Raw genomic sequence first — 15,436 nt, forward strand, 5'->3', positions numbered from 1 at the left:
CCAGCACTCCCCTTCTAAGAATGAGGGTGAGAAACTAAAGAGGGGTAAACAAAAGATTTGCCGTACTACTCACCATTAGAGCAAAACTTCTATCCTCATATTAGAAATGGGCCAGGGACCAATTTTACTAGTCTTTTAATGAGTGATATAAGTTTGCTCTGCCACTAATACATAGATCTTATTATAATATGCTCACAAAGCCTTTCTGAAATACTAGGTGATTTGGACAGGGACTGGAATCATTTTTGGAGACTTAAATTTTCGAGAACTACCTACCTTGAATTCATCCTCGGGGGGAACCCATTTTTGAAGTGACAAAGGACGACCCGTGACAGGAAAGCCAGCCCCCAACGACAGCTTGTAGGATCCGAAGACTCAAAATCACCCTGCGGTTATTTCTGCGACAGAGCGACACACCCGCTTTTCTTATTCGAATCCCAAGAGTAAACTCTGCTACTTTTAAAAATAGCTCGCCGTGGAGAATCAAAATCGCTTCTGGTTCAAGCGGGCAGCTTTCGTAGCCCGATCTCACTTCATTTTGATACGGCGTGGCAAGAAAGCCCTGCAAGACAAACGTAACGAGATCTCGCTCATTATGCTGAACAAGGGAGGGAGCTGGTGACTCGGCCAGATCCGGCAATAACGTTCTCGAAAGAAATGCAGGCCTTCTCAGAAATAGCCATGCCGGTTTCCATTCAAGCAAAGGAGAGCGAAAAAGTACCTTTAACGGTCGTGTAAGCCCGTTGTGGGCAGGGAATGTGCCTGTTCGTTGTTGTAGCGTACTCGCCCAAGCTCTTAGTACAGTGCTTTGCACACAGTAAGTGCTCATAAATAGTACTGACTGAATACTGAAAAACACAACAGATTTTTCTGGTTTCCTGTAACCTAAGATTCAGATAAGAGAAATCCTGTAAGAACACTGTAGGAGGAAAATGCTTCCCTTTAAAGGCAATGAACATTTGGGGAAAAATGGACTCGGTCAAGGGCAGGGAGGTGGGTGGGAAGGAAGAAAAGTTCCTTTCAGTTTCTCCCACGGAGGACGCAGGGAGTGCTACGAGAAGCAGTGGAAAGAGCCCGGGCTTGGGAGTCGAAGGTCATGGGTTCGAATCCCTGCTCTGCCGCTCGTCAGCTGTGTGACTGTGGGCAAGTCACTTCACTTCTCTGGGCCTCAGTCACCTCACCTGTAAAATGGGGATGAAGACTGTGAGCCCCACGTGGGGCAACCTGATTACCTTATATCTACCCCAGCGCTTAGAACAGTGCTCTGCACATAGTAAGCGCTTAACAAATACCAACATCATTATTATCGCCTTTCACTGTCTCCATGATTAATTTTCAAAGACTTGGATGGGAGAAACAAATTATGGAAGAACCAAAGAAAATAAGGAGGTTGATGCCAGGAACTTCCCTCCTTACCCAATGGCCCCTTCGACATTAACTACTCTGAAAACCCTACTGATCAGCAAAACAGGATCATATTCCAAAGCACTTCCTTCATCAGGGTTGTTTCTCTAGTATTCTTCAATCAATAGCACCTCATGGGAAGGGTCTAGACTGTGAGCTCGTCATTGGGTAGGGACTGTCTCTATTTGTTGCCTAATTGTACTTTCCAAGCACTTAGTACAGCGCTCTGCACACAGTAAGCGCTCAATAAATACGACTGAATGCACTGACTGAATGGAGACCAAGGGAGTCACGAGGATAGGGGTAAAAAAAAAACCTTCAATGATGCTACGGAGGAATAGGCGCTTTGACTCGCTGGCGTCCACCGGCTGCCTTCTCCATTTCTCCTCCTTTCCCCAAGTCAACTGGGGACCGCCACAGGCTCTCGCCTCATCCAGAACAGTCCCGGAGTCAGGGGACCAGACCAACGTTGTCGCCTTGCGGGGAGAAATGCCCAACCCTGGAGTCACTTCCAAAGACAAGACACTCACTGTGGAACCACTACCAGAGAACGGGGACGGCCACCTCCCTGGCCCAAAGCTGATGTTGACAGGTACCTTGGGGGAGACTGACAGACACAGAGCAACATTATTTCCAATGTTTTTTCTTTGTTTGCTTTTTTTACACAGTGAAAGGAGGGATTGGGGGGGTGGCTCATTGTATTGTAATCCTATCCAGCAGGGAAACCCAAAATACCCGCTAAAGTCTTGAGTCCTAGAGGGACCGGTATTCCCTCAGCGATCCAGCTAATTCGGGCCCTGGCGTAGACGGGCGGCGATATCTGCAAAACAAGGGAAATCGATAGGGGTATCCGGGTCATTTTGAGTCTGTCTGACTGTATGCCAGTGGCCGATCAGGAGGCCAGTCCTACAGACTCAAATCTGACTCCGTGAACACCACGACCCCCGCCAAAACCGAAGAAACTAACTTTCTATCGAATGACTGAGCGACCGATCCGCTCAGAAACCGGCGGACTAGTCGGATGGAGCTATCGGGCCGGGCCCTGCTCCTCTGCCTCCCTCGAATCCCACAGGCCGTATCAGCCAGAGGAGTCTACGGAGAGGAACCACGGCGGTGGGCCTGCAACAGCAGATGGGGCCCGGAAGTTTAGGGTTAGGCTCCACCGACCCCCTCCACGTCCCCTCCTTCATCAGGGCTCAGCTCCCTTCCTCAGGAAGCGAGCGAACCCGTCGGAGGTCTCGGAAGATGCTACCTGGAGGACCGCTCCGAAACCTACTCCCCAGGACCAAGCACCACGTTCCTGCAAGAAACCGGAAGCTGCTCGCAAACCGGGAGAGCGACGTTGTTCAACAGCTAATCCGACTAGATAACTGAAGATGTAGAGCGTGAAGTCGCAATGATATAAATAGATTTATAAATATCTTTACAGCTGTCGTACTTACACATAAAACCTCGTCACAGATTCGGGAAAACGTGAGGACAATCATTCATCGGTTCACTGGCAGGGATCCTCTAAAAGATACGCAGTTCCTCAACATTTCCCACCCCGCCAGGCATCCCGTCATCAGACGTCCTAGTCGACCATCCTGCGAGATAACCCTACGTTTTTTTTAAGCCTTCAACGTTAAAGAGGGACGGTCTTTGAGAACCAGGTGTGAGGCCTACGGATTTCCTCTATTCCTACAAAACCCAACTTCAATAAACTCAACTCTTGTGATTTCCAACGTTAGCCACTCCTCCCTCCCTAGAGTGTAGACGTGAGCCGGCCTGAATGACGACTAAATCGGGCTCATTCCGTAGGAGGATCGGCGGTATGAGGGGGCCAAAGTGGAGATTTCGACAGGCGCAACTCTCGGTCACTGACGCTCTCTCCGCCGCGCTGGGACGGAAGGCAGGGCGTTCTGGGAAAGAGATTCCTGAATGTCGTGCCTACAAGCCAGACGGTCTCTCCTCCACTCGAGGGGATGCGGGGTTCTCACCTCAACGGCAAGTCAAGCCCGGTTTTGGGTGGCAGCAGATCTAAAGGATCACCGATTTTAAAAGAGGATTTTTCGGTTCGAGCCGGGCTCTTAAAGTAGCTATCAGAGACGGCTAGTCTCATTCGGTCCGAGCAGCTTCTCAAGAAGCTTCAGGACTCCATCCTGGAATCAGAAGGATCCCGCTTCGTGGACCCACCTTCCCCAAACTCGGTGATGTGCTTCACGGCACCTGGGATCAATACCCGGAACGAATCCGTGTCCCATCTCCAGCCACGTGACTGACGGCTACCGTTTCCCGGCCCAGCACCACCTTACCCTGACCAGGAAGTTCCTGAGAACGATTTAGAGGAAACGTGCACGCTTCCTCGTCTCAGAACTTTCAATGTGGTGGAAGATCTTCCAAGCAAACAGTCATCTAACATCTACGTCCCAGAATTACTCGACCTCCGTTAATATTTACTTGAGCTACTTCTAGGTGAGGCCTCAATACCGGGAACCAGGTGACTTAGAAGGCATGGCAGAAGGCGGGCTCCGGCTGGAGTCCTGAAAGTCCCCGTACTCTAGTTAGGTTACTCCGTAACTGGCAAATCGGTTTGCTCATAACATGTACAGCTAGGACAGTATTCCTCGTCAGGCTTGGAAAGGGAACAATGATCCCTGTTTTGAGAAAAAAAAACAAACCCCCCCCCCCCCCAAAATAAACAAGTACAGAAAACACAAACAACCCCAAGATACACTTTCTCCATTTAAGAAAAAACTGGGCAATTTCATCACATGATATTTCCTAAAATTTATATATTTAAAAGAACACTGTTTTAAGACGGGAGGGCCGGGGCAGGGAAATTAAAGTCTTTTTTTTTTTTTTTTTAATCTGGCCACTTTTGCCACAAGAAATGCAAGGGACAGATTACCTTTTTTATTCCAAGAAACTGAAGTGCAAATCTCCCTTTCCCCAATGGTGCTCCCATGCCTTTCGGCTAGGGCCGGGATTGCCTCTCCTCCTGAAATTTTTTTTTGTCATTTGGTCACCAAATTGGGAAGGAGAGGGAAGAGAGATGAAAAGGACAGGAGAAGGAGAGAAAGAAAGAGACCGGAAGAGATCAAGAGCTAAAGGGAGGAGGAGGAGGAGGAAGAGGAGGGGAAGGAGGAGGAGGCAAGCCCGATTTCAGCTCTGTGGTCCTGTGACAGTTCACCTGCACACTCAGTGACTCGGTATGACGGATGAGAGGGAAGAAAGGTCAGCTAAGAGGTCAGGCCCAGGTGTTAATTTCTTTCCTGCACAAAGACCGTCTCTTGAGGACAGAGGCCTGCCTCTTGTAACGTGACATCATAGTCCAGGTGAGAGAGCTTCCTTCGGGGGAAGTTGGTGAGAAGTTCAAAACGTTCATTGGGGTAACCCTTGGACTGGACGTGCTTCACCAGGGCCTGCAAGAGATGAACGGAAACAGTCGAGACCGATTAGCAACGGAGGGACCGGGGGAGCGGGGAGGGGCGAGGGGCTGTGGGGGGAGATGGCCATCCGTGAGGGATCAGTTGGGCAGGTCAACCGCGGAGAAGAAATGCGGCTCACACCCTCGGCTCTTCTCGCCGTTCAATAAATCACACTCGGCGTATGGCTGAGTTATCCCTTTCCCAAAAACACAGTTGAGAGGAAAAATCCATCGACACACTCTAGGGCTCCATACTGATTTTCGTTTTGTGGGGCAGCAATACCAGTGTTTCCAGCTGACAGTGCAACTGAGCTGAGCGGCAGAGGAATCGGAGTTTATTAGTAGCTCCGCCACTTAATGCAAAGAACCAACTGTGGGCTCTAAAATGGGGATTTTGCTTTCCTCCTTACTCCACGGGGTAAAATGGGGATTTTGCTTTCCTCCTGACTGCACGGGGCTGTGAGAAGGATAAGGAAGATACTGGAAGCAAAAGCTTAAGTTTTAGGAAGATCTACAAGGAGGACGATTATCAACTAGGGATGACAGAGTCTGTGTGTGGGGAAAAAGAGAGTTTCTCTCTCTAATTTATCCTCCTCTGTTTCTGACTCTCCTCCAGCTCTGTCACTATTTTTTCCTGCTTCCTCCTTTTTCTTGGACCACCGCCCCTAATCCCTAGGGAATCCTCACCGTGAACTCTGGATGCGCGAGAAAATAGAGAGAGCTTGAATCTCCAATCAAGTTCCTTTTATGTTACTTAACGTGTCAGATTGCTCATCATTTTACAGGAATTGTAGTAACGTGTGGCTTTGTAAAAACCCGGCTCACGTAGTATAAATGGGTTGCAGTCTCCGGGTGCCAACAGCCTGCCCACTGAGCCCCAGAAGAAGACTGGGATCGAGAGCTTGGACAAAGGAATTAGTTATTGATGCTCACCCCAGTCTTGATTTACCTAACAATAATAATAATAATTACAGTATTTGTTGAGCACTCTGTGCCAAGCACTGTTCTAAGCGCTGGATATCCTTATACTCTATGTCCCCGTCTATAATCTCTTTCAATGTCTGTCTGCCCTGTTGTCTGAGCCCTTGTGGGCAACGATCCCACCCGCTAACTCTGTTGGGTCGTGCTTTCCCACGTGCTTAGTACAGAGCTTTGCACTTGTAAGCTAGTCTCTAGTCTGGAAGCTCGTTGTGGGCAGGGACTGTGTCTGTTTATTGTTGTCCTGTGGTCTCCCAAGTGCTTAGGAGAGCGCTCTGCACATAGTAAGTGCGCTCAATGAAGACGACCAAATGGATAGAAGAGTGCCACTTGCACTCTTTTATCCCTGCCAATCACATTTCTGCTGAGGCGCAGAGTGCAATGATAATCTTGATAAGAACAACAATAATAATGATATTTAAGTGGTCATTATGGGTCAAGGACTACAGTAAACACTGGGGTAAATAGGGGCTAATCCAGTCAGACGCGGTCCCTCTCCCACATGGGGCTCACGGTCTAAGGAGGAGGGAGGCAGAGCAGAGACTTAATCCTCATTTTACAGATGTGGAAACTGAAGCACAGAGGAGTTGGGTGACTCGCCCAACGCCACACAGGGCAGACAAGTGGCGGAGCCGGGATTACAACCCAGGTCTTCTGACTCCCAGACCCGTGTTCTATCTGCTAGGCCACGAGAAGCGGCGTGGCCTAGTGGATAGAGCCCGAGTCTTGGAGTAGGAAGGACCTGGGTTTTAATCCTGGCTCCACCACTCGTCTGCTGTGTGACCTCGGGTGAGTCCCTTCACTTCTCTGGGCCTCAGTCACCTCATCTTAAAATGACAGGAATGAAAGCGTTGACTACTACTGGATCTAGTCCCGCTGACCTAGCTGCTCTGAAAAACACCTCCCCTGTTCTTCCTACAAGTCGACAAATGGAGAAGGGGGAGGGAGACTCAGCTGGGCCAAGGGCAAGGGTCGGAGAAGAGAAGCACATTTTGATTGGAACGGCAGTTAAAATGGATGATGATGATAATAATAATAATGGCATTTGTTAAGTGCTTACTATGTGCAACTCAGCACTGTTCTAAGCGCTGGCGGGGCGGATACAAGGTGATCAGGTTGTCCCATGTGGGGCTCCCAGTCTTAACCCCCATTTTCCAGATGAGGTGACTGAGGCCCAGAGCAGATAAGTGACTTGCCCCAAGTCACACAGCTGACAAGTGGCGGAGTCGGGATCAGAACCCACGACTTCCGACTCCCAAGCCCGGACTCTTTCCACTGAGCCGCGCTGCTTCTCAACGCTATTGCCCTGCATTAAACCCCACCTATTCAATCCGTCACCAAATCCCGTCGGTCCCACCTTCCCGACATCACTAAAATCCGCCCTTTCCTCTCCATCCATACTGTACCACGTTAATACAGTCAGTCACCCTCTCCCGCCCGGATGACCGCATCCGCCTCCTCGCCGACCGCCCAGCCTCCTGCCTCTCCCCGCTCCAGTCCATACCTCACTCTACTGACCCGATTATTTTTCTACAGAAACGTTCTGGACACGTCACCCCGCTCCTCAGAAAACCCCAGTGACTGCCCATACACCTGTGTGCCTGTTATTGGGCCGGGATTATCTCTCTCTTGCCGAACTGTACATTCCAAGCGCCTAGTACTGTGCTCTGCACAGAGTAAGCGCTCAATAAATACTATTGAATGAATCAATCAAACAAAACCTTCTCTCCATTGGCTTTAAAGGACTCCATCCCCCTGCCCCCTCCTACCTCTCCTTCTACCACCCAGCTCACACGCTTCGTTCCTCTGGCGCTAACCTTGTCGCCGGGCCTCCGTCTCGTCGCCGACCCCTGGCCCGCGTCCCGCCGCTGGCCTGGAAGGCCCTCCCCCCCCGACAAATCCGCCAACCACTCTCCCCGCCACTTTTAAAGCCCTAGTGAAGGCTCAACTCCTCCAAGAGGCCTTCCTAGACCAAGCCCCATTGTTCCTCAGCTCTCTCTTCCACGTCACCACGACACACTCTCTGCTTTCCCCCATCCCCCGGCCCCGCAGCACTTACGTCTATATGGATAGATCTATAATTCTATTTATTTATTCTGATGTCTGTTTACTTGTATTGATGTCTGCCTCCCCCGCTCTAGACTGTGAGCCCGCTGTGGGCAGCGATTGTCTCCTTTTATTGCTGTACTGTATTTTCCAAGCGCTTAGTACAGTGTTCCGCACACGGTAAGCGCTCAATAAAAGACCGTATGTACTAAACACTTGGGAGAGTCCAACAGAACAGAGTTAGCAGGCATGTTCCCTGCCCACTACGAGCTTACAGTCTAGAGGACCGCAAACCTCTGGGATGCGTCTCCCCTCTCTGTTTCTCCCCCTAGGCTGAGTCTGCTGCCGGGTCTTCTCGGTTCTTCCTCGCCAGCACTTCCAGCGCCTGCCCTTCTCTCTCCCCCCGAACAGCCGCCCCGCTGGTCTTCTTCCTGCTTCCTGCTTCTCCCCCCTCCCGTCCACACGTCGCCTGACGGCGCGCACTTCTTCAAAAACCTCACGCTACGGGCGCTTTCCCACGCTCCTCGGAATACGCCGGCGGCTAACCCGTTCTTCTCCGCGACCAGCGAACGCTCCTGTCCATCGGGCCTTTCGTGGGCAGGGATCGTGCCTACCGAGTCTATTGCACCGTCCTCTCCCGGGGGCTGAGCAGAGTGCTCCGCGGGCGGGAAGCACTCAAGGAATACCACCGGCTGATTGAGCCACCTAATCAGCTCCTCCCTCCTACTTCCCCAGCCCGCTACTCCTCAGCTTCATTCCCCTCTGGCTCAGACCCGCTCGCCGGGCCCCTTCCTCGCCTCCCCTACGGCTCGGGCCCTCCTTCCGTCGCCTCTGCCTTCAGGTCCGTCAGTCCATCGAGTCTCCTCGTCGGCAAAGTCCTTCTGAATTCTCATCTGCTCCAGGAGGCCTTCTGTGATTAATGTCTCGTCTCTCCTGTTGCCTCGTGCCATTTGAGCACTTCCGTGCCACCTCAGGCACTTCAGTATTCGCAACCTGCCCTTCGTTCTGGCTGCCTCCCTCCTCCCAGCTCCTCCCCTCTCCACCCTACTCTGCGCCCATTTTTCTACCCATCCAACTCCACAGACAGAAACCCCTCAGAGTTGCCTTTAAGGCATTCAATTAGCTCTATCTTCTACCTAGTCTCTCTCTTCTCCCATTACATTCCTTCACTAATCAATCGTATGTATTGAGCACTTATTGTGTGCAGAGCACTGCATTAAGCGCTTGGAAAGTACCCTTAAGCAATAGAGACAATCCCCCGCCCACACCGGACTTACAGTCTAGAAGGGGGGGAGACAGATATTAAAACAAGTAAACAGGCATCGATATAAATAGAATTATAGATATGTACACATCGAAATACGTAAACAGGCATCAATATAAATGAATAGATGTATACATATAGACGTAAATGCTGTGGGGCAGGGAAGGGGGGGAAGGGCAAAGGGAGAGCGTTGAGGTGACGCGGAAGGGGGGGAGCTGAGGAAAAAGCGGGGCTCAGTCTGGGAAGGCCTCTTGGAGGAGGTGAGCTCACAGTAGGGCTCTGAGGGGGGAAGTGTGCTGGTTTGGCGGATTTGAGGAGGGAGGGCGTCCCAGGCCAGAGGCAGGACGCGGGCCAGGGGTCGACGGCGGGCCAGGCGAGGACGAGGGCCAGGGAGAAGGTGAGCGGCATCAGAGGAGCGGAGTGTGCGCGCTGGGATGGAGAAGGAGAGAAGGGAGGTGACAACTCAGCTTGACACTTCGCTCTTCCAAAACCAACCTACTCACTCGCCTCCACCTCGTCTCTCTCACCATCAAACTCGTGTGCGCGCCCCGCCCTCTGCCTGGAATCCCTTCCTCCTTCATATCCGACACGCCACTCTCCTCCCCATCTTGGAAGCCCAACTAAAACCGCATCTCCCCTAGGAACCCTCCCCCGACTAACCTCTCATCTCCCCCATCCTATTTTCATCCCCTTCTTTATAATAATTACGGTACGATAAGCATTTACTACGTGTTGAGCACCACGCTAAGCTCAGGGACACAAGGTCGCAGTCCCAAAGGGAGCTCGCAGTCTAAGTAAGGGGGAGTAGGAATTAATCCCCACATTAACTGAGTCGCAGAGAAGTGACTTGCCCAAGATCACACAGCGGGCAAGTGGCAGAGCTGGGATTAGAACCCAGGTCCTTTGACCTCCAGGCCCGGGCTCTTTCCATTAGGCCACACTGCTTTATCACCTATGCCTTTAAGTCTGGACACCCTTAGCACTTAAGTACAGACCGGCGTGGCTCTGTGGCAAGCGCCCGGGCTTGGGAGTCGGAGGTCATGGGTTCGAATCCCCGCTCTGCCACTTATCAGCTGTGTGACTCTGGGCAAGTCACTTCACTCTTCTGTGCCTCAGTTTCCTCATCTGTAAAATGGGGATTAAGACTGTGAGCCTCATGGGCGACAACCTGATGACCCTGCATCTACCCCAGCGCTTAGAACAGTGCTCTGCACATAGTAAGCACTTAACAGTACCAACGTTGTTATTATCATTATTGGATCCTTATGCTCCGTAGCTTCTCCTACCTTTGATTTCATCTTGATATCCGGTGCTTCCCTGCTACACCGCAAGCTCCCCGAGGGCAGGGATTGTGCCTACTTACTCTCCTGTGCTCTCCCGAGCGCTCAGTGCAGTGCTCCGCACAGACCGAGTGCTCAGGAAATAGCGCCGACTGACTGCGATCTTCCACACCCTAGGAAGTCCCCGCGACAGACCGGAGCCTGTGAATTGCCTCAACGAGGCTGGGACTCCGAAGGCCCCGGGTTCTGGCGCCGGCTCGCTCCGCCGCTTCTCTGCCGGGTGACCCTAGCCGAGTCCCTTCTCTGGGCCTCGGTTCCCTCACCCGGAAAACGGGGCTGAAAACCGGGAGCCCCACGTGGCACGCGGACTGGGTTCAACCCAACAGACTTGTATCTACCCGAGAGTCTGGGACGGTGCCCGGCACATAGTAAGCGCTTAACAAATACCATAATAACCACAAAAAAAGCCCCCCCAAATCCCAACACAAAGCAAAACAGAAAAAAAGGTGGTGGGTAGCAAAGCAACTAACCGGGTTTCTCTGGACTTGGGATATCTGTCGACATGTAGAGCTACTCACGTAGCTCTCCTCCGCACCCCGCGAATGCTTCAGGGGAGTGTTCGTTTACTTACTAGAAGCTTAGCTTGTTCTGGAAGAGAAATCTGTTCCCTCTTTCCATCTGGATACCTCAACATGAGTTGTGCTTTTGGTCCTAGGGCAAGGGGGGAGAAAAACACATCAGAGAGGGGCGGGGGAGACGTCGTCCGAGAGCAGAGCGAGATCTGGACGGGGGTCGGCTCCCCCTACTCCCCTTCGCATACGTATCCCAACGCGGGGCGGGGGCGTGGGGACTCCCCCCGCCCCCCGACTCACCATTTGCATCCAGGGCCCCCGTGAGTCCGGCCGTCTTCTCAGGCGACCCCTCCAGGATTTCCGAATCCGTGCCACACAGTCCTTGACGGTTCGCCGCCGACCCGGGCTCAGTCCTGGCCGGGGGCTCAGCGGGAGCCCTCCGACTCTCCTCTTTCCTGTGCCCCAAGTCTTTGTGGGGTGACTTCCTAAACTTGGCGGGATTATCCGCCTCTTCGTCGTCGTCGGAGCCGCAGACGGAGATGAACTCCTCGCTGCCGGAGAAGAGCTCCGATTCGGACTCGTCGTCGGAGCGGCTGTCCTGCTTCGGCTGGGTGGAATCGAAATGCGTCTCCTGCAGGGAGGCCCTGATGGCGGCTTCCAGCTGGCTGTCCTCGCTTGCGTCGATGAGGCTCTCCTGTCGGATGCCGCCCGGATCGATCCGTCGGGAGGGAGATCAGAGAGACGAGACATGTGGAAGGAAACACACAGTCAGGAAAACCACCGGCAGCGCCGCGGGTTGAACGAGCGGGTAAGGAAACCCTTTCCTCGCCAGCGAGCGGGTTCTTCCTCTCAGACGGAGGGAGAGGAACCGGGGTCCGCTTCTTCGCCCTCTCCCTCGATCTGGGCTGTCCCGCTTCCCCCCCCCCGCCCCTTCTTCCCCGCGACCACCGGCCCGTCGTTCTTTCGGGGGAAAGAGGGCGGCGCTGGGACGGAGAGACCCGCGTGCTGGTCGTGGCTCCGCGAGGTGGGGGACGTCGGCGGGAGCTGTGCCGTCCGTCGGGGGTGAAGCCTCCCTTAGGCCACAGTGTAGGGTGGACGGGCCCCACCGGAATCCTGAAAAGCGGCAAGTCCACGGGGGGTCCCGAGGCGGCCCCCGCCGGATCAGGTGCTCGGGCTTCGGGGACTCGCGGGCTCATTCATTCAATAGTATTTATTGAGCGCCCACTACGTGCAGAGCGCTGTACTAAGGGCTCGGCCCACCAAGACCCTTGACAGCGTTTCGCCTCCTCGCACGGGAACAAGCCGCCGGGGGCGAGGGAGTCCGAGCAGCGCTAACGCCAACTGGCTCTCTGGGCCTCCATTTCATCTGTCTTGCCCACGTCCCCTTGCCCGAGTCCTCCCTCTGGCCTGCGACTCCCTCCCCCTTCACATCTGTCAGGCAGATGGCATCTCCACGAATCACACCGCAGCGATGCAGCGTGGCCTGGTGGATCGAGCCCGGGCCTGGGAGTCAGAAGGGACCCGGGTTCTAATTCTGGCTCCACCACTAGTCTGCCAGGTGATTTGGGGCAAGTCGCTGTGCCTCAGTCCCCTCATCTGTAAAATGGGGATGAAGACTGTGAGCCCTACGTAGGACAGGGACCGTGTCCCACCTGATTATCTTGTATCCACCCCAGAGCTTAAAACAGTGCCCGGCACACACGGCACTTAATAAATACCACAGTTATTTATTATTATGGTTATTATCATTATCTCCTCCAAGAAGCCTTCCCTGCCTAACCCCCTCCTCACGTCCCCACCTATTTGCCCTCCCTTCAGACTGACCGTAGTGGGGTCAGTACAGCGCTCTGCACACAGTAAGCGCTCAATAAATACGACTGGATGAATGAATGGGGTCTGTCATCTCTGATGCCCTCCTCACCCCAGCCCCACATTCCCCCGAAGCACTGCGATACTCGGCCCACCCCAGCCCCACCTCCCTTACCTGTATCCGGTTTTAACGTCAGGCTCCCCGACTAGACGGGAAGCTCCTCGTGGCCAGGGAACGTGCCTCCGATCTCTGTTCTACCGAACTCTCCCAAGCGCTTAGTACAACGCTCGGCGTACGGTAGAGTGTTCAATAAATACCACCCATCGACCGACCGCGCAAACCCCTAACGCTAGAATCGGTTTCCTCACACGGGTTCACGCTTTTCAAGCCTCAATATCACCGCTCAGTTTGGGAATAGACTAAGAACTTCCAGGTGGGCAAGATGAGAAGCCCTCCAATCTCTCCCGTGAGCAAATCGGGACACGGACGAAAAGCGTGTCTAGCTTTTCCAAATAATAACGGGAAAACCTCACGGTCCCCTAAGTGGTTCTTAAAAACTCTGAGGGCAGCAAATACCATCCAAAAAACCACAGTGTGCAGAATAAATCTGGGCAGGACCAAAGTTATTCTGAAATAATTCCGGGCAGGGACTGGGCAGAGCTGACACTACAGTGAAACTAAAGTTATTTCTATCCAAACTGTGAGGAGATACCCGGATGGACAAGGGAATTCATTTCTGGAAGGCCTTCGGGCCAATTCGAAATCGAGAGAGAGCCAAATTCCCCGAAAACCAGACGCGGAAAACTAATTCCTGTGGAGGGGCCGTAAACTGTGATTATACCAGTCACACACAAGCTGAACTTTTAAAATACTGAAAAGTACTTCTACGTGACTGGCAAAATTAGCAGCAAACATGGTGATACTGCATAGAGCCCAAAGGAATGAAACCGATGAACAGAGCTGCCTTTATCGTTTACTTAAGATCGGGGGAAGAAAAGAAAAAAGAGAATCGACCCCACCCCCCACCTTTACACCCCAACACCTCCCCATACACACACCCTCTCTCTAGATGAGTTTTCCCCCAGAGACCAGAAGCAGAAGAGAGGACGTACTCTCCCTCCCCGCCGTCTGCTGGCTCCCCGATCCATCCGGGGGACGATGAGGCGGCGGCTGTTGCCGCTCACTACCCCGTCGGACTCTGGGGGTGGAGGACCTCCGGCGGAACGCCTCCCGGATCCCCGGAGGCCGACGGGAGCCGCCCTTTCGCTTTACGGCAGGGCTGGGACGGAGCGGACGTCTTCCTCCTCCCGTCAGGTGGGCCCCAGATAAGCTGGAACACCCTGAGAAACCATCGATCATACGGGAAAATGTCTACCAACTCGGTTGCGCTCTCCGCGCGACTGACCGATTGGTATTTATTGAGCGCTCCTTGTGTGCGGACAACTGGACTAGGCCTTTATTATGTGCAGAGCACTGGACTGAGCACTTGGGAGAGTACGGTGTAACGGAATCGGTGTACCCGTTCCCTGCCCACAAGGAGCTTACAGTCTAGAGGGTGAGACAGACACGAATATAAATTACGGATTCGTATGTACGTGCTGAGGGCCGGGCGGAAGGGTGCATAGAGGAAGCAAATTCAAGTGCAACGACCCCCATTAAAGGTCACCATGTTAAAAAAAAAAAAATGAACATCAAGACATCCGTGAAAGACGAGGCTTTACTGTTCTTACGAGGCCCCGGTTTTAAAATTAGAGGCTCCATTTCTCTGCCCAAATGCCACCGGGTGCTGCACGATGCCCGATTTAACTTCGTACCGCGGTTCACTGCAGCTGTGGACCTCAGAATGATCTCCCATCACTTACGATCCTTTATTCGGTCAATCGCACCATCTCTGCGGGCTTAAACCATTTGAATACTTACCGATCTAATCATCCGAACTAAATGACTTCGCCGTGACGAGACCGGCGCCGAGGTCAGTACACACAGGTTTCCGACCCGCACACCTCAGGCCTCCGACTCGAGAGTTCAGAACTACGTTTTGGGGTACGGGGATAGTCTTCTCTTGAAGGAGCTATTAGAGATCCTAGAAGCTGAGTTCTACACAGTGTCGAGCACCCTGCGAGGCGCTCTGAAATACTTTTGTGGAGAAGAACCCTTCCAGAGGACCGCATCGCTTCGAAAACTAACGGAGTCTCTGGATTCTTCCCTTCAAGGTGCTCACGGTTCCTCTCGGGGAGCCGTCTTAAACCGCGGGGAAAACGGTCTACCGACCGGTCCTCCTCTCAACCCCGGAGGAGGATTTACTATTCCAAACGGAGACGGCTATCCTCCCAAAGACCCAGATAAACAAGGGTTATTTACCATAATCTGAGCTCTCCAAAGGTGTCTGGAGATATCAGTCTAGTATCTGTTCCCAGATGTCCTCTGGACTCCTTCACGTAAAAGCTCAAAGGCTGTCCTGTCAGGAGGAAAGTGAGGGTGTCAGGCCCCGGTCCTCCCTCGAGGGAGCGGCCCGGGTCGCCCTTCCCTCGCTAGTCTCCCCCGGGGCTGACGTCCTGGCGACGCGAATCGACTCTGTTAGGACTCGAGGAAGAAAGCGCCACCCTCCCGAGCGGAGACGGGGGTCCGTGGCATCCCCTGACGTGGTCCCCCCCTCCGCCTTCGGAGAACCCG

The 15,436-nt window shown here is 53.1% G+C and overlaps 1 protein-coding gene across 1 annotated transcript in view; it reads right to left on the reverse strand.

The window, feature by feature from the left end:
- Positions 1–2,031: 2,031 nt before the first annotated feature.
- The window catches only part of UBXN7 (UBX domain protein 7), an 86,836-nt gene continuing 73,431 nt past the window's right edge, over positions 2,032–15,436 (reverse strand). The window contains 3 exon segments of the mRNA XM_029061146.2: positions 2,032–4,808; positions 11,013–11,092; positions 11,254–11,647. Coding sequence (XP_028916979.1) covers positions 4,647–4,808; positions 11,013–11,092; positions 11,254–11,647 — 636 coding nt within the window. The 3' untranslated portion in view covers positions 2,032–4,646.

The sequence above is a fragment of the Ornithorhynchus anatinus genome, chromosome 1 (genome assembly GCF_004115215.2).
Source record: "Ornithorhynchus anatinus isolate Pmale09 chromosome 1, mOrnAna1.pri.v4, whole genome shotgun sequence".
NCBI lineage: Eukaryota > Metazoa > Chordata > Mammalia > Monotremata > Ornithorhynchidae > Ornithorhynchus > Ornithorhynchus anatinus.